Source organism: Syngnathoides biaculeatus, chromosome 13 (genome assembly GCF_019802595.1).
Source record: "Syngnathoides biaculeatus isolate LvHL_M chromosome 13, ASM1980259v1, whole genome shotgun sequence".
Taxonomy (NCBI): Eukaryota; Metazoa; Chordata; class Actinopteri; order Syngnathiformes; family Syngnathidae; genus Syngnathoides; species Syngnathoides biaculeatus.
The window spans coordinates 11262786-11285928 of NC_084652.1; the positions used below are offsets into that span (position 1 = coordinate 11262786).

Sequence of the window (23143 nt, forward strand, 5' to 3'; positions counted from 1 at the left end):
GGTATTTGCGGTGATAACTGAGTGGGGGGAAAAAGCATTCGTACAATAGGATGGATTTTTCTCTTAACTTCGTGATGTCGCTGCCACACTCCAGATCTTCCATATGACCTACGACCTGGCCAGTGCTGTGATGCGGATCATCAACCTGATTGGCATGATGCTGCTGCTGTGTCACTGGGACGGCTGCCTCCAGTTCCTGGTTCCAATGCTGCAGGACTTCCCCTCTGACTGTTGGGTGTCCCTCAACAAAATGGAGGTAAGGAACATAACTTCTTCTTCTTCTTTTCCTTTCGGCTTGTCCCGTTAGGGGTTGTGTCATCTTTTTCCATTTTTTCTCGTGCATCTTCCTCTCTTAACACCCACAGTCCTCATGTCCTCCCTCACAACATCCATCAACCTTTTCTTGGTCTTCCTCTCGCTCTTTTGCCTGACAGCTCCATCCTCAGCACCCTTCTACCAACATACTCACTCTCTTGCCTCTAGATATGTCCAAACCATCGAAGTCTGCTCTCTCTAAACTTGTCTACAAAACATCCAACTTTGGCTGTCCCTCTAATGAGCTCAACCTGCTCACTCCGATCAAGAACTTCAACATCTTCATTTCTGCTACCTCCAGTTCTGCTTCCTGTTGTTTCTTCAAAGCCACCGTCTGTAATCTGTACATCATGGCCAGCCTCACCACTGTTTTATAAACTTTGCCCTTCATCTGTCACATAGAACACCAGACACCTTGCGCCAACTGCTTGGACCCGTTTCTTCACTTCCTTACCACACTCTCCATTGCTCTGTATTATTGACCGCAAGTATTTGAAGTCGTCCACCCTCGCTATCTCTTCTCCCTGTAGCCTCACTCTTCCCCCTCCACCTTTCTCATTCACGCACATATATTCTGTTTTACTTCGACTAATCTTCAATCCTCTCCTTTCCAGTGCATGCCTCCATCTTTCTAATTGTTCCTCCACCTGTTCCCTGTGCTCACTGCAGATCACAATATCCTCTGTGAACATCATGGTCCAAGGGGATTCCAGTCTAACCTCATCTGTCAGCCTATCCATTACAACATGACTAGAAATTATTGTACTGGTAAATAGTGAACGTCCGGTGACCAGTGGGAGTGCGATATCGCCAAATTTAACACAGCTGCTCCCCATTCACACCTGAGACCTTAAGACACTAATTGGTCCCAATTTGGACATTTTCACCAAGGGTTGTAGTCACTTTTGTTTCCAGCTGTTTAGACATTAATGGCTATGTGTTGTCAGCCAACAATCAGCTATCTCATGACTTAACAAGCATTTGTGGCGCCTAATGGCTGACGGGTGGGCTACAGGCTTGTCTGCAGCGTTATTTCCTTGCTTGGGAATTTAAAGAAGACCACCAGGCTGTTCCATAAAATGTGGCATCCAGGGAAGATGCAACGTTTGAAGGTAGGCGTCTCGGTATCTGCATGTTATAGTGATAGAAATGGGACAAAGTAACTTGCAATTGCGCTGCGTAACGACTGATGCAAGAAAACAAAAACAGAATTGAGGTTGAGGTAATGGTAAAAGTAGGTTACGGCCATGCTACCCTGAGAACGCCCGATCTAGTCAGATCTCGGAAGCTAAGCAGGTTTGGCACTGGTTAGTACTTGGATGGGAGACCACTTGGGAATACCAGGTGCTGTAAGCTTCTCTCCCCGGCTAAATGCAGAGGGGTTGCGTCAGGAAGGGCATCTGGCGTAAAACTGTGCCAAACAAATATGTGTTCATCTAAGATGTGGCGACCCCTAACTGGACAAGCCGAAAGGAAAAGAAGAAGAAGTAATGGTAAAAGTTGAGACAATATAGTGTAGATCAAAACAAAAACCCACACTGTTCTGTGAACCACTACTACCGCAACTGGTTGCAACGATGCTATTATTGCTCCATGAAATGTTGTTGTTCGCAGTTCAGATCTACAGAGATTTCAGCATGGGTGTGAGATTTCCTCCCGGTGCTTCAACGTGATGGGGTGACGACAGAAAAGATAAAAGAGAGGAAGGAGGGTTGAGGGTGAATATGGCTGGACAGCTGGCTTCTTTGTTGCTATGCATCTTTGAGAGATAAAAGCTGGTCGTGTATACATCTGTCTGTCGGCCTTTTACCGAGTGTGGGGACACCACAGGCACATGGCCAAATGCACTTTTAGACAGATTTGTTCTTTTTTCAACGACAGGCTCAATGTTTTTTACCGTGTAATTGCCTCTCGATTTTGGCTTTGAGGGATTGGTCTCATCCTTGTTTTTATTGCTACACATAGTAGGGAGTTAATGAGACAATAAAACAAGATCTTGTGTGTTTGTGTTGATAGGAGATTTCTTTTAGTTGTAGTTAAGGAAATTCAATTGGGATTTAGCCAACTTGTTAATGAAAACAGAACAATAAAGCACACTTAATGACCCTGTGAAGTAAACCAGAGATTTTATTCCCTGCAAATATATTATATATGTTTGACGATAGTAGCTGGAAAAAGAAATACTACGACACTTAGAGCTATAACAAAACAAACAATAGCTGAGAGTGGTCATCAGACATGTCAAACTTTTTTACACTTTACAGGAATGGTACAGGGTCAGAAAGGTTATCACAAACTATGCACATCTGTGATGTTAAAACCCAAGCAACATACATAGACGACCTTAAAAAACTTTCAGTACATGGATTAATTAAGGATGAATTTGCTCTGTTTTGGTTCCATTTTGAAGTTGTGGTGTGATTTCTGAATGACAGGACACTGGCTCGTCCATCGCTCTCTCCCGTTCTACAATCAGAGACAGCGAGAGACCTGTCACTCTAAAAGTAAAGAGCTGCTCTGGCGTGGCGCAGTCCGCCTCGAGCCACCTGAGACCACCCCCCTATTGAGTGGCTGACAACTTGTAACATTAGCCATTGTGTTGCAGCCAAGCCGTCCATCAAAGTTCACACCCTTACAGTGGCTTCGGTAGCAAGGGGGGCCCTCAAGCAGGACCCGTTGAGAACATTGTGTAATGGTGGTTGACATCTGCCAACCAGTAATTGGATTCAGCAGAACTTGAAACACCTCAGGGACCGAGGCTGTTTTCATAATGTACCAGAACTTTAATCCATTCATTTTGGTTCGAATTTGGTGAAGCTCTCAGTAGCCATGTCCATCGCACGGTTTATTTAAAAAGGTAAATGTCGTGACGGCGCCTTGCTGTATTAGTAGAGTACACAGCTGAGGTTCTTCATAGTGGTGTGTACTGTATAGTCAATCCCCACAAATACTGAAAAAAATATAGGTCCCACATTATATGACTTATAAAGATGCTCCGGAAATGTCAGTGTAGCAGAGCAAAAACATACGCATGCTCTGAAGAGATGCTCTAAATTTAGTTCCTCCCGATAGGCAAAGACTGTCTCTCAGTCAAGAATTCTCACTTCAACATACTTCTTTGGCGCGATCCTCTCTTATCTAGGGACATTAAAAAAGATGTGCTGTAATCACCAAAGATAATACTAGATTTTTTTGGGAAAGTTTTTTAACTGAAAAACAAAAAGTTATACGTTCATTGGAACTATTCATAAAGAAAACATTCAGAATAAGGAGGGATGGTTGGAAGGAACATTAATTGGACACTCTAAATTGACCCTAGGTGTGATTGTGAGTGCAGCTGTTTGTTTCTATGTGCCCTGCGATTGGCTGGCGACCAGTTCAGGGTGTACCCAGCTTCCTGCCCATTGACAGCTGAGATAGGCTCGAGCACTCCCACGACCCTCATGAGGATAAGCAGCAAAGAAAATGGATGGATGGTTGGAAGGAATGGGGATAACTTGTGTATTCATTTTGCATCAAAAATTGATTTGATTTTCTCAACATTTATCACAGATGGTGAAAAAGAGAACACACTACCTCACATTTGCAAAGGAACTGTAATGTGAATAAATGCGTCATGTTCTGAAAGACCTTTATTGAAATATTCTACATCTATCAGCAAATTTTGGCAATAATTCCAAGCAGTCGATCAGCATAAAATGCTCACCTTCAGCCGAATACTGATATCATCGACCAAATCGTTGAACTTTATTGAACGTGTATAGCCTGTTACATCTGCCATAAAAATGAAACAGCATTTCATAATGCTGATTCAGCAGAATCATAATGGTGGAAGTGTGCTTGTCTGGGGCTGCTTTTTACTTCAACACCTGGACAGCGTGCTGTGATTAATGGTCGAATGAATTTTGCTGTAAACTAGACAATCCTGCAGCTGAATTTTCTGCCATCAGTTCATGCCCTCAAGCTCAAGCGCTCTTGGGTTATGCAGCAGGACAAGATCTGAAACATACTTTTCAGGGCCAGTTATATTATTTTTACACACACACAGAAGGGTTGGGATGTTTTTCCTGAACAAATAAAACATGAATTTAGAAATTACATTTTATATTTACTTGGGTTCGCTTTGTAGGCTACTAAAATTGGTTTGATGAGGATTTTTCACGGCACCGTATAATTTTATTGCCACTCAGTAGGCCGTTAGTTAGCAATCTTCTTCCTGGTTCACGGAGGACACGGGACAATTATGATTCTTGCATGAGACAGCTTCTTTTCAGCCTTAATAATGCAAACTAAATGTCTGAATCTACATTTTTGTTCGTATTGTCAAGATTGAACATGCTTTCCCTTTGACAAAGTTTTTGGGAAATTGGTTTTGTATTTCTGCATCATTCTGCCAATTGTAGCTGTCCCACTAAATACTAATTTGACTCTGAAAATGACAGCTGAAGGAGGTATTGGTGGCCTCACATTTTTTCACAGTAATGTATATCAAGTTTGAATCAACTTTGGTACCAGGCTGCAGTCACATTTTCCTTTTATCTCATAAAATGTGCTTGAGTTGACCTTGCCCTCCCTCAGCTTCCCTACTGCACACGATTATATTTCATAGAACTGACCGCAGAGTTAAGACCTCACGCACTGACAAGGAGTGGAAGAAAAGTCTCAAAAAGAGAACGCCAGTCACATGAAAGCCAGATAAACCACTGTAAATTGAGCTGATGAGTGCGTGGCATGGTCGGGCCAAGAGCTTTATCACGTGTGTAGATTATCTTCTGATATTTGTTCAACTAATCAGCCACTGGACATTTGGTCATTTGACCATTTGGCCATTTTCACTCGTCTGCTTCTTCCCATTTGTCGTCTTTCATCACACAAAAGTTCTTCAAGCTTCACTACTTCAAAGTTTGTGTGGAGAGACCCTTATCTGTGGATCACGCTACAAGACAAATTTGGTTTTTCCCGATTGCACGATGTCATACAACTGCCATAATTTCTTGTCCTATCTCAGTCAGACAGTGGCAATACTACACGACGTGCATTCCGATACCATCGTGTCCTGTTTTTTACTATCACTGGGCTTTATCTTGTCAATTCAAACACTGTTAGGGAGGCGTGACCAGGAAATGTCAACATCACAAGTGTTGCCATGGCGACAAGTCTATTTTAATTGAATCTAAATATTTATAAATTGTGTGGCACGGTGGCGCAGCTGTAAAGCGTTGGCCTCATAGTTCAGAGGACTGGGGTTCAAATCCCGGACCCACCTATGTGGAGTTTGCATGTTCTCCCTTTGCCTGTATGGCTTTTCTCCGGGTAGTCTGGTTTCCTCCCACATCCCAAAAACATGCAACATTAATTGGACACTCTAAACTGCCCCTAGGGGTGATTGTGAGTGCAACTGTTGCCTGTCTCCATGTGCCCTGTAATTGGCTAGCAACCAGTTCAGAGTGTACCCCGCCTACTGCCCATTAACAGCTGAGATTGACTCCAGCACTCCTGCGACCCTTGTGAGGATAAATGTCTCAGAAAATGGATGAATGGATATTCATATACTTCATGGAAGAAAGGAATTTAAAGGGTATGGAATTTTCCCCCTGCCCCACCCAAAAATCAATTTGTCAGATTTGTTGAGACAGTCATTTTGAATTGATAGCAAATACATGATAAATATGATGCGCAAAAAGAAAAAAAAAAAAACAGATGTCTTGCCCCATCTTGTACATTTAAATTGAAACTGTGCCCAAGGAAAAACAACCAGTCAGAGACAGAAAGCACGATTTATGAGGTGTCAGTTGTTTGTTGTCCACTTGCAGCCACACCTCGTGGTCTCGCACTGACCTCTTACCTTCCAACCTCAGAAATGTATCTAGTTCATAATTAAGTATTACTACACACTAAATGTTATCTCTTTCAAGTTTTATTTTTTGCAAGGCCACAGGGTTGTGTCTGAGATGAGTATGCCCGTGAGTGGACGACAAATTATTGACACCTCATAAAGCTCGCCTTCTGTCTGATTGGTTGGTTTTTAACCGGCACGGTGGATTCTTGTGTATCAAATTAGAGTCACAAAATAGGACTAGAGACATATTTATCATCATCTACTGTCACGCCTTAATGAGTGTATTTTTCAATTTTTTTTAAATCTTTGGTGGAATTTAGAACTGTACCAACTCAGGAGCTAGTTGCTAAATGCTCCACTTCTGGAAGCAGGTGACCATAGTTGACCTCTTTATTGTCAGTCAGGATGTAAAATTGTATCGAAGCATACTTTCACCAGTCACAACATGAGCAACACCACTACAATCTCACAATGTTATACAAGGTGATTATTAAAAAATGGCCTTTTCTAAGATAAGCCTTAATTTTGGATCTCATTACTAGTGTAGTGTGCATGTTCCAATCAATACAGTAGCCAGAGAGTTGACAAAAAGGCATATTAGGCTCGTCAAGAAGTCGATGTGCAGCTGACGGAGACGTTGATTTTCAAGCACAAATAATGATAGTTCCCAAACTGAACCCTCTTGGGAGAACTGTTGAGACTCCCTCCTCTCTTTTGACTGAGCTATTTCAGAATCAAAGTGCTCGTTGTTCATCTATTATTCAATCTGTTGCACTCCACTGTTTCTCTTTCTGTTCCCAGATCCACTATTTAGCCTCAGCCCGCTTGGTGGAGCTGTGTTTATTTTTGGATTTTTCAATGAAGGAGAGGTGCTCGATGCTGCAGGCCTGTAACAATGTTATTCCTTTTCTATTGTTTGCATTTGTTCTTTAGGTGACTGCTGGAAGGATAAATCTACATTGTCTTCCTGGCGGCTACAGCACCCCTGTTTGGCATGGAGTTTTGGCTGTTTTATTCACAAAGAACTCAACTCTTGCCTAGTTTTCTCACAGTCTCTCACAGTATCTGTGGTAGACTGTGAGGGGCAGTACATTTTGGCTCATGATTTACCATGGACGGCAGTACGTTCCCTACCAGCTTGTCACGCTCTTCTGGGGTCCCTCAGATTTGGTCAGGGCTTCTACGGATGCAAAGTGAACACCAGGCAGCTATTAAACACGTTTGGCATGTTTGTCCATCCTGTTTAAAAATGTATATTCTATTCAATAATGTTATTACCCTGTTTTGATGAAGTACAATATCATAAAGTGCTTTAATTTTTTTTTTGGCAGGAGGTGGGGTGCTGGAATGAAGTAATGGCATTTCCATACATTTCAATGGGGAAAGATGATTTACAATATAAGCATAGTCACGGGATGAATTCAGCTCTTAACTCAAGGCACCATTGTGTCGTTTAAGTCAAATAACATTTTGCTACTGTCTGAATATCGAAACAAATAGCTGATTACCAGAGTCAGTGTCATGCAGGCTGCTCTGATTGGATGTATTTAACAAGCTCTCATTATCATTTTTCTCTGAGGAAATTACTGGTATTTTCTAGCCTCTTTGCTCAGCTGATGAGGCCTGGAAGAATTCCCCCGATGGTCTCCGTTCCCCTTCTCTGTCTTTGTATTGCATCACCGTCCCTTGAGTTCTTTTTTGTAACCCTGCTCTCCCAATACCGTTCCGCTGCTCTGCTTCTAAACACGCCTTTTTATTTAAACAAAACATTTAACTATTTGATTGTCCCTCTCTTTTTCTTTTGACAGAATGATACTTGGTCTGAGCTGTACTCTTTCGCCGTGTTCAAGGCAATGAGCCACATGCTGTGCATCGGATACGGCCGCCAAGCCCCTGAAAGTTTGTCGGATATCTGGCTCACCATGCTAAGTATGATCGTGGGAGCAACTTGCTACGCTGTCTTTATTGGCCACGCCACAGCTCTCATCCAATCCCTGGACTCCTCCAGACGCCAATATCAAGAAAAGGTAGGCCAGTAAAAGAACTTCATTGTTTCTGAAGTCCAACTTTAAATAGACAAGATATTAAAACGATTTCACTGTACTTTAAATTGTCCTCTCCAGTTCAACAATTTTTACACTCCATGTATAATGACACACACACACGTGGCAAACTATAAATAGCAATGGCAAACAGGACTGCTTGGATGCAGTCCCCAGACACAGCATTAGGTACATCCACCCATCCATTTTCTTTTGCCACATATTTTATTATCACACAACATCTTACCACTTGTTCCAAATAACAAACAAACATTAAATAATCTAGACTACTTTGATTCTCACCAGTGCAAAAAAACATCTTGTTTGACAGTTGAGGCTTTTTGAGGTACTGTAGTACCTTTATAAAACAAGTTCATTCCATTGCAATCACTTTGTATCTCGTTTTAATATTTTATACAATACAGTGTAGGGATCCAACTAACAATAACACCCATTCGCTTGTTGTGAATTAATCTTTGCACCTCTAATAAATACACTGCTATTAAAAAACAAAAATTGCAATTTCTTTTGTGGTCTGGAATGTAATTAGACATGTTACTTAATTCCAATGAGGACAACTGGTTAGCCATAGTAGTTTGATCATGGAATGACTTCAACTCCAAAGTCAAGCTACCACTTTATTTTGATCAGTGTGTGTCTTTGTGATCAGACACATTGTGAATGAGGATGGAGCGATCCGAGCTGCAGCAGTGGCCTGTGCAGGAAACAAAGCAGCATCTCTGTTTCTAAGCAGAGTTTCTCCAAGTGAGGGAGCGCTGCTTGCACCCAGCAGCCAATCAGAGACCCCGGGTGTGTTCAGCCAGGTAGAGGCCGCACATCGCCCAGGGGCGGGGCTTGTGTGGCCGGGCGTGCTAATGTGATGATGTGGAAGAGAGACAGAGGGGTGGGGGGCAGGAGCGTGTGTGATATGATGTCCCCCTTGGGCAGCTGTAGAATTGATGAGGCAGCAGACCTGTGTCTCCTGCCAATGTCATCTTGAAGGTGACGTAGGGAAACATGGCTGCCTCGCTGGCTGTCTTGAAAAATCCTTCAGTCATTGGCTGATCACTCCATAGGGATTTTTATATATTGCACAATGCGGTTGGCAAAAAATCCTGATGAAATGATGTGGGAGTTAAGGAATGAGTGAATCGGATTCATTCACAGATTCCCTACTCAATCACTATTCAGTGGTGCCTTGTGATATGAATTTAATCTATTCCATGATAATCTCAACTCAAAAGAATCAGATCTCAAAACACCTTTCCCTATTGAAATGAATGGAAATGGCAATAAACTGTTGTGAAAAAAAAAAAAACAAACCAGAGCTGGTGTGTGAGGTTGAGAAGTTCAAATTAAATATAGTCTGGTTCACCTCCACACATACTGCTTGGGCTCTGGTACCAGTCCTCTTGAGAGGCGTTGGACTCTCTTCTGGTCTGGAACTGCCCACGGTGGGGGGCACCAAACAGGTGTGGGTGTACATATTTCCCCCTGGTCGACACCTGTGCATTGGCGTTTACCCCAGTGGACAAGAGGGTAGCCTCCCTCCACCTCTGTTTGGGGGGACTGGTTCTAACTGTTGTTTGTGCCTATGCACCAAGTACCCACCTTTTTGGAGTCCTTCGAGCAGGTGCTGGAGAGAGCTCCCACTGGGGACTCCACTGTTCTGATTGGAGGACTTCAATGTTCATGCAGGTGAAGAAACTGAGACCTGGAAAAGTGATTGGGAGGAACGGTACCTCTCGATCAGAACCAGCTTGTTGTTCTGTTATTGGAGTTCTGTGCTCACCACAAACACCACATTCAAGCATGAGAGTGTCCATATGTGCACTTGGCATCAGGACATCCTAAGTCGTAGTTCGATGATCAACTTTGTGGTTGTGCCATCGAACCTACGGCCGCACAACTTAGACACTCCGGTTAAGAGAGGGGCAGAACTGTCAACCAATCACCATCTTGTGGTTAGTTGTCCCCGATGCGGGGGGAAGATGCCGGTCCGACCAGGGAGGCCCAAACTTATTGCGAGGGTCTGCCGAAATCTCTGGCAGAATCCCGTGTTAGAAGTAGTTTCATTTGGTACCTCCGACAGAACTTCACTTATGTCTTAGGGGTGACGGGAGACATTGAGTCCGATTTAACCAAGTTCCGGGCCTCCAAGGTGGCCGACCGGAGCTGTGGCCGTAAGGTTGTCAGTACCTGTCGTGGTGGCAATCTCCAAACTCAAATGTGGACACCAGCGGTGAGGCATGCCATGAAGATTAAAAAATAGTCCTATCGGGCCTGTTTGGCCTGTGGGACTCCAGAGGCATCTAACTGGTACCGACTGGTGAAGCGTAATGGAGATTTTGTGGTCACTGGGGCAAACACTCAGACATGCGAGGAGTTTGGTGAGGGCCATGAAGTACGATTTCTGGATGGCTTAGAGGAAATTCTTTGAAATGAAGAATCATAATCAGGATCGGAATGGCTCAAATTAAAACGATGCCCAACCTTATCAGTCACATGAAAAAAAGTCTTCACACACAATTTTAGAATGTTGAATACATCATTGCTATTTCATAATCAAGATAAACCACATTAATGACCGGTCCACCATCTGTAATAAATGTTGAACAAATGAAAAAAAAAACACCATATTGTTTTAAGGAGAGTATTTCATGAAATAACTATAAATGGCAGTCATACAGTGCATTATATAGTAAATAGGGAGTAATTTCAAACACCCGTCTTTATTTCCTCTCTTTAATGTCTACTCTTCCTCTTTTCAATGCTCTCTCATCCACCCTGCATTGCTCAAAGCGCTGCAACTGATCTTTTTCTTTATTTGCCCTTTAGTTCTCTCTCTCTTGCTCTCAATCGCTCTGTCTCCATCTTCTGCTCTCTCTCTCTCGCTTCCTCTCTCTCTTTCCTCTTTTTCTTTGGTGGTGGTGTCCTTGAGAGATGCAGTGCTGTACTGCATGTTGGCTGCTACATGGAAGCAGCTTGGAGGAGGGGGATGTGGGGGTAACCTGTGGGAGACTAAGAGGCCTTGTTGTCACAAGAAATCCTTGTGCACTCCAAGATGCTAAAATGTGCCTGGGCTATTTTACATTGTTTATCTTGTTTGCGTCAGCGTTTTATTTGTGGCCGGCATTTTATTTGTATTTGTATTCTGGTTGAGTTGGAGATGAGACAAAATCAGTCCCACATGGATGCGAGTTCTGCATTGCATTTCTTCAGTGTTAATTTGAGGGTTTTGCGAAATGTTTGTAGCCCTTTAAAAGGCAAAAGACGTATTTTGAACTGACTTACTTGGTCACATCCTGCACTCAGCAAGTCTGTACAGAAAGGATACCATTACGGAGAGGTTTGTGGGTCCCAGTGATTTTAGGAGCTAAGTTGTCTGGGACTTCATGGCTTTGGTATGGCAACCCATGGCAAACAGGTCCTAGGTGAGGGACCAGACAAAGTAAAGGGAAAAGACCGCAATGATGAAAAACTTGAATGGATTGAAGTTTCCCTTGTCTAGACGCGGGTCACTGGGTCCCCCCTCTGGAGGGAGCCCTAGAGCTGGGGGTCAAGGGCGAGTGCTTGGTGGCTGGGCCTGCACACATGGGGCCTGGATAGCCACAGCCTGAGACGGTAATGTGGTCCCTCTTCTCATATGGGGTCACCACCAGTGGAGGGGTCCATAGCAGTCGGGTGCAGAATAAAATGGGCAGTAGCCGAAGGCAGAGACCTTGGTGATCTGATCCCCATTTACAGAAGCTGTGTCTAGGGATGTGGAATGTTACCTGTCTAGCCGGGAAGGAGCCTGAGCTGGTGTGTGAGGTCGAGAGGTTCTGATATAGTCGGGCTTGCCTCCACACACGGCTTGGGCTCTGGTACCTGACCACTCAAGAGAGGTTGTACCCTCTTCCACTTTGTGGGTCCATTTGTTGCCTCCCACCTTGGCGCCTATACATTGGGGTTCACCCCAGTGGATGAGAGGGGAGCCTCCTCTGCCTTCAGGTGGGGGGATGGGTCCTGACTGTTGTTTGTGCCTATGTACCAAAGATCATTTACCCACTCTTTTTGGAGTCCTCAGAGGGCATCCCTTCTAAAGCTACTGGCCCAGCAAACCACGACGCAACCTCGGATAGGTAGTGGAAAATGGATGGATGGATGGATGGATGGATGGATGGATGGATGGGTCTGTTCTTGGGCACATGACCACAGTATGTACTCTACTCTTCTTGAACAGGATAAACAACTTCGAAATGAAACTGAGCTGGCTTGGAACGGATGAGTCTATTTACATGTAAAAAGCGCTTCGACTTACTAAAAATTCACGGAATGAAACAACTTCTGGAACAAATTAATTTCATAATACACACAGTGCATTATGTTTCCATGTGAACAGTGTTAGACAAAGTGACATCCATTTTCAAGTCTTATTTGATTGTCAGTTTACAAATGAGCGGGGCGTGGTCTCAGCACATTAAGAAGATGTGCCCATTGGACCAGGGAACAGAGACTACGACTTCATTTTTCAGCATTATGAATCCTCATTTTAATTACTTGGTGATTGAGTTTATCATTCAAGTTTAGCAGAAATGTTAACAGCAGTCTTCTCTGTGGGGTGTCAAATTTACATGGTATTTTGATTTTAACTTTATTTGATTTTAACTTCACAAGTAGTTTAATTTTAAAGATATGAAAAGAACAGAGTGACAATTTAGTTTGATGGTGTTCTGTAAGATTTTTCTAATGGGCATCGGCTCCATAAATTTTGTGAAACACTGATTCAGTGGTTAACTTCTCTTTATAACTGTATGATAGGAATTTTAAGTTAAAACTTTTATGATGCCGATAGTATATGTGATCCTGGACAAATTAAATCGTGTTGCATGATTGTTGTGCAATTAGGACAACTTGGAATTCAACCAGTGCGATTTGTGGGAAGATAAATGGGCTAGGATTCCAGCAGAGTACTGTCAGAGGCTTGGGGAAGGTTACCCACAGCGTTTGACCCAAGTCATGCAAGAAAATTTCTCTCTCATTATTGTGGCATTTAACAAAATTAAATAATTTTGGTAATCCTTACTGACCTGAAACAGGAGAGGTTTAATCTGATTTGACTTCAAACAAACAATGAAATGTCTTTTTCATAGTGTATGTAAACTTCTGGCTTCAACAGTGTGTGAGTGTGTGTGTGTGCGTATGTGTATCGATTTCAGACATAGAACGGCATGTTATCAGTTTTGTGTGTGTAAAACATATGCACCGTAAAAGTAGTGTTTGGTCCATAGATGATGTGAAAAATTATTGCTATTTAACAGTCTTCAATTTAATGACAACTGTATCCTTACCCATGAGTTAAAAAATAAGTGACAATGTATAAAACGTGTGAATGTAAAGACAAATGTTTTCCTGAAAATAATTTTAAAAGGAAATATTGCTTGAATTCTCCATCAAATCGCCAAGTACAGAAAGACTTTGCTTGAAACACTTGGGTGCTTGTTTTAACCTGGCAAACAATTGGCTTTGCGGCAAGGTTTTTGGAAATGTTGATTTTAGATATGTTCATATAATGGAGGGAATGATGATATTAGTCATACAGTATCTTGGGTAAAGTCTTGTTTTATGGTTTTGTTTTGACTAGTTGTTTTGCTGGTTGAATGCCCTTTTCTCACCATTTGCTTTGACAGGAAATATAGGACAGGGAGAACTTGCGACTGCTTAGCGAGCAGTCCAAGGTGTATCACTCCTTTTGCCCAAAGTCAGTCATCGGCCGAGAGTCAAATGAGGAAAGCAGTGCAAAAAAAAGGGATCAAAGGAATAATTGTATTTTCTTCTTGGATTCTAATTCCGAGTAATAATTATACATGGACATAATAGCATCGCTAAAATAAGAAATCTACACAACATTGGAGACCTTTTGTAGCAAATCTTCCGAGTGACATTTTAATGCATTGGAAATGCAGTGACTATCCCCTCAGTGTTGTGATTAATCTTGAATTGCTCTTCTCTCGTGTTACTGGACCCACTCCTCACAATCCCCAGTATAAGCGAGACGCTGTGCAGAAGCTGTGCAGTCTGAGCTAGTTGGCATAATGCAGCTGATGACGGGAAGCAACAACGTTTTCTTCCTGTGCCTCGCCTCTGTCTCCATGCGTCTGTCACAACAGTGCTCTCAGTCTTCTGCCAACCAGACAGCCTGTCACTGATCACTCCAATCATACTGAAGCAGGCTGACCTTGCAGACGTCTTTAGTCAAACACAGCTCTACACTCGTGTCTTTTTATAAAGTAGTTGTGCAAATTATCCATCCATCCATTTTCTTCGCTGCTTATCCTCACAAGGGTCGCGGGAGCGCTGGAGCCTATCCCAGCTGTCAATGGGCAGGAGGCAGGGTACACACTGAACTGGTTGCCAGCCAATCGCAGGGCACATAGAGACAAACAGCCGCACTTTCAATCACACCTAGGGGCAATTTAGAGTGTCCAATTAATTTTGCATGTTTTTGGGATGTGAGAGGAAACCAGAGTGCCCAGAGAAAACCCACGCAGGCACGGGGAGAACATGCAAATTCCAAACAGGGAGGGCTGGGATTGAACCCGAGTCCTCAGAACTGCGAGTCCAACGCTTTCCAGCTGATCCACCGTGCTACCTTGTATGGATTATTACTTTTTAAAAAAAATACTGCAGTAGAATTTATGTATGATGTTCAAACTAGTATGTTTCCTTTGGTTGTTTAATTTAAAGAGGCTTTGTAGAGGGCGAGACCCCACAGAATGTTGTTCCTCCCCACAAGTACTTTGGTGAATGGAAGTCAGACAAGACAAGCTCCGACTTACTATCTATCTGATGTCCCTCTCTTTGGCGAATGCGCTTCATAAGATAATGAGGAGATTTAGGCAGGAATAAAGTGAATGAATTATACATCCTTATGGCCGTTTGGGATGAGCCTGAATTAGAATTTCCAATGGAGAGCAGTTGTGAAATGAAAGTGCAGGAAGAGGAAAGGAAAAGAGATCCTAGTTCTATTGGTCACTGAATGACAAATGAGAAATTGCAATGAGTTGGTGGTTTGTATGACAAAATGTCAGCGGAGAGTTGTGCTGCTACATACGTCATGCAAGTGACAGCAAATGGATGTCATTTTCTCTCATTTGGCTGTTTCTCAGTCCCCTCACGGCCACTGTGACGCACCAGTTAATTGCTTGCTCCGTGTCCTCTGTGAAACTTCTTGTTTTTTTGTACACTCTGTCCATTTATCAAAAACTGCCAATAAAGTGAAATGTGGAGACCTATCTGATTCAATTCACCTCTTAATACCACCACTATCATGTCACAATTCTAGAAACCATTGATAATATACAAAAACGCAATTATCACAGCATGCAACTGTGCCACGAACACCATCTAGAGCAGTTTAGAATAAATACTTGTATATAACATGACAAAACCTAAAAATGAAAGGCATCATACTTAACCTGATTATTAAATAAATAAATTCATCTATGCACATCACTACTTCGTTACTCAAAGTCTTGCTCAGACCAACCAATCAGAAGAGGGGAAATGCTGACATCGAGAGCCAGCCAGTTGGCACTGCGAGGATGAAATTTAAAACCGCTTCACTGTAGAAACTCACATTAATTGTTAATGTAATTTATTATATGGACCAGCACTAATGAGACTGAAGTGCCTCCTATGAATAGATTAACAGACCAATACATAAAGACTTATCTGATTAGACAAAAAATAAAAAAAATCCAACATATACCTAGACCTATTGGAAGCAGTACAGTCAAAAGAAGCAGACCGTTGGAAATAAATTAATACAAATTCAAAGAACAAACATTATAATTTGGGTTGTAAATGTAGGTCAGCGCTTCTGATAATATCCACTGCTGTATAAATCCCATATTTACCAATTAGTGTCCTCCTTCTCTCCCCACATGCACTTTGAAATGCATCAAAAAGGGTTCATATGTGGATCAGCAGCTGTTCAAGCAGAGCGTTGGGTTCTCCCGTGCACTTCTTGACAACTCAATTTTGCTCCTAATCAGCACTTCTCATCTACAGTATGAAAGGCTCAAACACGCCATTTGAACCAATAACCTGCTGAATGTGGGGCGGTGTTTTCTTTTGTAAACCTGTCCTGTTCAGCTGCATGGCCATCCAGAATGGTGGATTTGTATGCCTTCTGCTCTGCTGGAACCGTTTTGCTAAGCAGGAGAGGAGTTTGAAATACTCCCTCTGCTTATTTTCAATTTTTTAAATTATTCTGACGTTTCTTAAAAATGCAGCCAGACAGAAAAATAGTTCTATGGGACAGACAGAGGGAGGGAAGGTACAAGGAGAATAGGGGTGCAAACCACAAAGGAAAAATAGTCTGGATATTTCACCACAAGTAACGTTACAACAGTGAAATTGTCTTCTTATTTGTGGGATGGGATGGGGGACACACCCAGTGGGGACAAGGAACAATGAACCAATAGAACAAGATGAAAGAGTATAAATTTAACCGGACACACCAGCTCTGGCTCCTTCCCTTGCAGAGATGTGACATTCCACATCCCGAGAGCCAGTTTCTGTAACTGAGGATGGGATCGCCAAGGTCCCCGCCTTTGGCTACCACCCAGCTCACTTTGCACCTGACCTCTCTGGCCCCTCCCACAGGTGGTGAGCCCAAGGGAAGGGCAACCCACAATACCCGTTCAGGCTGTGACCGGCCAGACCCCATGGGTGCAGGCCCGGCCACCATGTGCTCGCCTTCAAGCCCCACCTCTTGGTCTGGCCCCAGAGGGAAATCAAGGTCCAATATTTGTGCTCAGCATAAGAGATCTTTGAGCATGCTTTGTCTGGTCCCTTACCTAGGACCACTTTGTTACGGGTCACCATACCAGGGGCTTGAAGCCCTAGACAACTTACAGTGAAGAAAGTAAGTATTTGAACACCCTGCTATATTGCAAGTTCACCCACTTAGATATCATGGAGGGTTCTGAAATTTTCTTCGTAGGTGCATGTCCACTGTGAGAGGGATCATCTAAAAAGAAAAATCCAGAAATCCCAATGTATGATTTTTTTTTAACAATTTATTTGTGTGATACAGCTGCAAATAAGTATTTGAACACCTCTCTACAAGATAGAATTCTGACCCTCAAAGACTGTTAGTCCGCCTTCAAAAGTCCACCTCCACTCCATGTATTATCCCGAATCAGATGCACCTGTGTGAGGTCGTTAGCTGCATAAAGACACCTGTTCACCCCATACAATCAGTAAGACTCAAACCCGTAACATGGCCAAAACCAAAGAGCTGTCCAAAGACACCAGAGACAACATTGCACAACTCCACACGGCTGGAAAGGGCTATGGAGAAATTGCCAAGCAGCTTGGTGAAAAAAGGTCCACTGTTGGAGCAATCAGTAGAAAATGGAAGAAGCGAAGGTGTTCAAATACTTATTTGGAGCTGTATCACACAAATTCATCATTAAAAAAAATCATATATTGAGATTTCTGGATTTTTCTTTTTAGATTCTCTCTCACAGTGGACATGCACCTACGATGAAAATTTCAGAACCCTCCATGATTTATATGTGGGAGAACTTGCGATATAGCAGGGTGTTGAAATACTTATTTTCTTCACTGTAACCCCTAGGATCATTGAGACACACAAACATTCACCACGATACGGTGACAGCTCCAGGAGGGCTAAATAAATAATCAAATGAATAAATTATGCCCCCTTACGTCTGTTTTATTTCTGGCTCAGACATCAGTGATGAAGTTCAGTGTGTACTAATAGCTGTGCATCAAAGGCTGTTGTCATCACCCAACTGTGATGCATTTGTTGCTCCTCTCTGGTCCACGAAACTGAGAGAGTAGTCATAAGAAGAGCTGTATAATTTCTGCACAATCCATATGAAGTGGGAGCAATCAATGTTAAAGTGAAGCGGCGCTCCTGAGCTGAAGCACATAATATTTACAGTAGAGGAAATGTAAGTGAACACTGCATTAGAGGCGTTGCTGGAGCATTTCACACAATGCTGATTAGGACCACGGGGCTAATCATAGAGTATGTCACAGCACAGCATTCCCGCACCGATGATCCAATTTACAGGCCACAAATAAATGATAGCCCAGTGTCATTAGTGTCATGTGCATTTGAATTCTTTTTTTATGTATTACACGTGACTATAATTTATAAAATATGTAGAATGGAAGATATATAGAAATATAGAATACATGTATAGAAATGTGTGTGTGTGTGTGTATATATATATATATATATATATATATATATATATATATATATATATATATATATATATATTTATACATATTCAGGCTTGTGCAATATAATGACATCAATTCTGTCTTTATAATGGTGATAATGCTCGGTTGTGATTGCCACTGCCAGAGAGAGGTATTATGTAGTTTAAATATGTGGCATATTAGTATGCGTATATTGTGACGGTGTTTTAGTACAGATTGGATAAAGAGGTGGATGACCTTCTCGGTCTCTAAATGCTACACAGAATGTGCCAGTACGTTGAGTTGTCACACAGCCCCTTGTTTAATGTTTTAAACAGCTTTGAGCTGGCTGTGGTCTTAGGAAACGCTGCATTTGAGCAGGGTTCAACTATACAGCCCGTCTAATCTAAAGTTCTTCATTTATCATCTGTTAGCAACCTGGCCGTATACAGCGAAGCCCTTCTTTTCACGGGGGGATAAATGCAGTTACAATAGGAGTTTGGTATGTGATATTTCAGTTATTCATTTGTGCCTCTCTTTAAAATATATACATTTTAAATTCATTTTGAGTTGTACAGGTCACATTAAGGGTGGAGAAATTTTTGAACTGATTTATTAGGCTTTTATGGAGGCTACTATTTGCAAAGCACAGGGACCGAGTTCCGTACCACAAAAATCTGTGAGGGATTGACTGCCCCTAAAAACATTCATCTTTGAATATGGATGCCACAAGATGGAAGCAAAGCACTATTTTTGTCTAAATGGAGCTCCTCAACTCACTTCACCATAGTGTGCTGGCACCAAGAGAGAAAAGAGATGAGTTTTTCACTAAATAATAGCCCCCCCCCAAAAAAAAAAAATCTATGAAAAGTCCATCACACTGTAGTTTTCAGGGAATGAAGACTTGTCTCCGTTGATGACGCCCCATTTCTGATATCATATAAAAACACCATTACGCAGTTCTTATCATCACCAGTGGTTCCCAAACAGGGTGTCGCGGCCCACTAGTGTTCCGTGAGAAACCCTCAGGAGGAAATTCGGCAATTTTACCGAATTGTTGCAAAAATGATTAGTCATGTAATCTAAACGATGCATTCTGAGCTTACATCCATGCTACCCTGAGAACGCCCGATCTCATCAGATCTCGGAATTTAAGCGGTTTGGCCCTGGTTAGTACTTGGATGGGAGACCGCCTGGGAATACCAGTTGCTGTAAGCTTCTCTCTCCGGCTAAATGCAGAGGGGTTGCGTCGGAAAGGGTATCCAGCGTAAAAACTGTGCCAAACAAATACGCCTTCATCTAAGATGACACACTGTGGCAACCCCTAACAGGACAGAAGAAGAAGACAAATAATGCATTTTGGTCTCCATCATCGATCTATGTCAGTGAGATACAATATAGTGAGAGGCTGAAAATGAATCATTAAATGACAGATGATACAGTTTACAATTAATGCTTACATACAACAGAATAATAAGATGCAGCATGGTGTAATAGTGGTGAGGATGGTTGCCTGACTGTGAGGTTTGCCGTTCGAATTTCAGCTGCTGCATTCCAAAAACAATCCATGTTTGATTAATTGAACACTCTAGATCATCTTTGGTGTGAATGTAAGTGTGACTGGTTATATGCAGTGCGATTCATGTGCGAACTTTCCAGTGTGTGCCCCACCTCTGTAATAAGTCCCAGTTCACCCACAACCCAATTGAGGACCTGCACTCTTAAATATTGATAGCTGGATATGTTCTCTTTTTCATGTGTGTATTCGAGCAGAACAATTGTCTGACATGAGTTGATGGTATTCTGTGGAATGGCTGATTTTAGACATACAGATTGGGTTGTCAAACAGCATGTATGTGTATTTCTACAACACATGAACAGACAGTTATCATCTGGCTCATGCGATTGGCACCCTCTCCTCCCAGAACAAAGACATCTTACTTTGTCTTACAGTAAATCAGAATCAGAAACAGCTTTATTGGCCAAGTATGTAACAACACACAAGGAATTCGTCTCCATTGGTTGGTGCCATCTTAGTAAGACATACATGTTGAGTACGAAGAACAGAACAGCTGAACTAACAAGAACGAAGGACAATAGATAGTCAACTGACAAGGAACTTTTCTTTCCTTAGAAGAGCTCACAGTCGTGCAAAGTTGTGCAAGGATGCAGTCTTGTAGTATTTCAAGCAATTAGAAGGCCCTTTAGAGTGATAGTCCAGTGCAATGACAATCGTGCAAAGTTTGTCAACATTTAAGGAGTGTATGGAGTTTAAAGTGACAAGTTGTGCGATAGTCTGGATATAGATATGAGAGAGACAACAACAAGAGCTCCCTTTATATTTTCTCCCCAAAAAAAGTTATAAACAACAGAATGGAATACCTATATTTTAACAAAGTTCAAAGAACTAGGAATCTTTGCGAGGGTTCTTTTATTGGGTCTCATGAATCTGGTCACCGAATAAAGTGTCCAGGGGAATAGTACAGAATGCTGTACTGACTTTGTCCAATCTGCTCCCTCCTACAGTACAAACAAGTGGAGCAGTACATGTCCTTCCACAAACTGCCTGCCGACTTCCGTCAGAAGATCCACGACTATTACGAGCACAGATACCAAGGCAAGATGTTTGATGAGGAGAGCATTCTGGGAGAGCTCAGCGAGCCGCTCCGAGAGGTGAAACGCACAAATTGCACAATTTCTGTATTTATGTCTGTGTTCTCATCTTTGAACACATCATATCTTGCTCATTGTTCCTCCTTCAGGAAATTGTCAACTTCAATTGTCGCAAGCTGGTGGCCTCCATGCCCCTTTTTGCCAACGCAGAGCCAAATTTTGTCACGGCTATGTTGACTAAACTGCACTTTGAGGTATTTCAGCCACATGATTACATCATACGGGAGGGCACCATTGGAAAGAAAATGTACTTCATCCAGCACGGCGTGTGCAGTGTCATCACTAAAGGCACACTCGCTATGAAACTCTCTGATGGCTCATATTTTGGAGGTGACACAAAATAGCTGTCTTTTCAACGTGTGTTACAAGGCAATTTTTTTTAAACTTCATCATAATGTTTCAGAGATCTGTCTGTTGACGAGGGGTCGACGGACGGCCAGCGTCCGAGCAGAGACGTACTGTCGACTCTACTCTCTATCTGTCGACCACTTCAACGAGGTACTGGAAGAATATCCCATGATGAGACGAGCCTTTGAGACGGTGGCTATTGATCGTTTGGATCGTATAGGTAAGAAAGAGGGATGAAAACATCTTTTTTTTCATGATCAATCGCTATTTTACAAGGCATCTCACCAAGAGAATAAAAACATACACAACACAGTAACAAAACAACCAAATTGTTACTCCACTCAGGAGACTTGAAGGGGAAATCCACTGGTTTGCATTAACAATGTATCCCCTAGGTCATGTAATATGTACTCTATTTTGACAATGTGATGCTAAATCCTCTCTTATTTAATAGTGTTTTGAGAAGATTTTTATCGACAATTACGAATTTTCAGGGGTGGTGCCATTTTTGTGAGTAACATGACCTACGTGCGCAGATGTGACGTATACCGTGCCGCAACAAAGGCTCGATTACATGGGACACCATTTATGCCAAGGGGCTGATTTCTCGGATTTATCCTCATCTGATGAAGAAATAGCAGTATCGGTTGATCGGGAAGACGGAGGAATACTTCCATTCACAGGTCACCGCTCACGGCTGTTCCATGTAATCGAGCCTTTGTTGCGGCACGGTATACGTCACATCTGCGCGCGTAGGTCATGTGACTCGCGAATATGGCAGCGCCCCTGAAAATTTGTAATTGAGATAAAAATCTTCTCAAAACACTATTAAATGAGAGAGGATTTAACATCACATTGTCAAAATAGAGTACATATTACATGGCGTGTTGGATACATTGTTAATGCAAACCAGTGGATTTCCCCTTTAAAGCACAGGAAATGGAATATGTTCAGTAAGTTGGAACTTCCTCAGCAATTGTTTTCACTAAATTGATGGTTCTCTGTCTATTTATCCAAGACAGTGATGTATTGTGCCATGCAGAATTACAGTAAATACTGTCCTACTACTAGGTACAATTATCCTGTGTCTCCAGCTGGTGCCATTCATACAAAAAACAATAACTTTACGGTCAATAAACAGACTCACCTTTCATATTGATGAAGTTAATATTTGATCAAGCAAGTATTAAATGAGACCAGATTATTTCAGTTTCTACAAGAGTTAGTTCTAAGTCAGTCAATCCATGATCGATTCGTCTGCTCCATGGATTTTCAGTGGGGATTTACCTTAAGCCACTTAATACCAACATTATGTGATGTCGCAGTTATACAAATCTAACAATTCTATCCCAAAATGACATTGTTTCTTACAGTGTCTACATTTTCTGAAAAAGTACACCTTAACAGTGTTACTTTTAAGTATGTTCATGACCAAGTCTATCTACTATTCACTGGCAGTCTTTGTTGGCATAAAAAAGTTGATGTTCGCAGAATGTCAAAAACATGGTTTGCAGTTTTGCTTTTATCAACCAACCAATTTGAAATCTGATCGGTAAACGATACAGCCCTTTTGATCAGTCAATCAATATTCATTCTGATGACCTTCGGTAGATTAGACTGACATGGCAACAGAGAGAGGCTGAAATGGTGAATGAAATGAAATTGTGGAAGCAGTGCAACCAAGAGAAATATTAGGAAA

General features: G+C 42.1%; 2 protein-coding genes and 2 pseudogenes across 2 annotated transcripts in view; 3 read left to right on the forward strand and 1 right to left on the reverse strand.

Annotated features, from left to right (window-relative positions):
• sugp1 (SURP and G patch domain containing 1) overlaps positions 1 to 23143 on the reverse strand; it is a 61845-nt gene that overhangs the window by 25950 nt on the left and 12752 nt on the right. The gene's annotated exons all lie outside the window — the stretch shown is intronic.
• LOC133510544 (potassium/sodium hyperpolarization-activated cyclic nucleotide-gated channel 2-like) overlaps positions 1 to 23143 on the forward strand; it is a 34093-nt gene that overhangs the window by 6916 nt on the left and 4034 nt on the right. The window contains exons 3-7 of the mRNA XM_061838580.1: positions 95 to 256; positions 7963 to 8181; positions 20950 to 21096; positions 21186 to 21426; positions 21500 to 21664. Of these exons, the coding sequence (XP_061694564.1) occupies positions 95 to 256; positions 7963 to 8181; positions 20950 to 21096; positions 21186 to 21426; positions 21500 to 21664 (934 nt within the window). The remainder of the gene's footprint in view (positions 1 to 94; positions 257 to 7962; positions 8182 to 20949; positions 21097 to 21185; positions 21427 to 21499; positions 21665 to 23143) is intronic.
• Positions 1553 to 1671, forward strand: LOC133511577 (5S ribosomal RNA; annotated as a pseudogene).
• Positions 19524 to 19641, forward strand: LOC133511606 (5S ribosomal RNA; annotated as a pseudogene).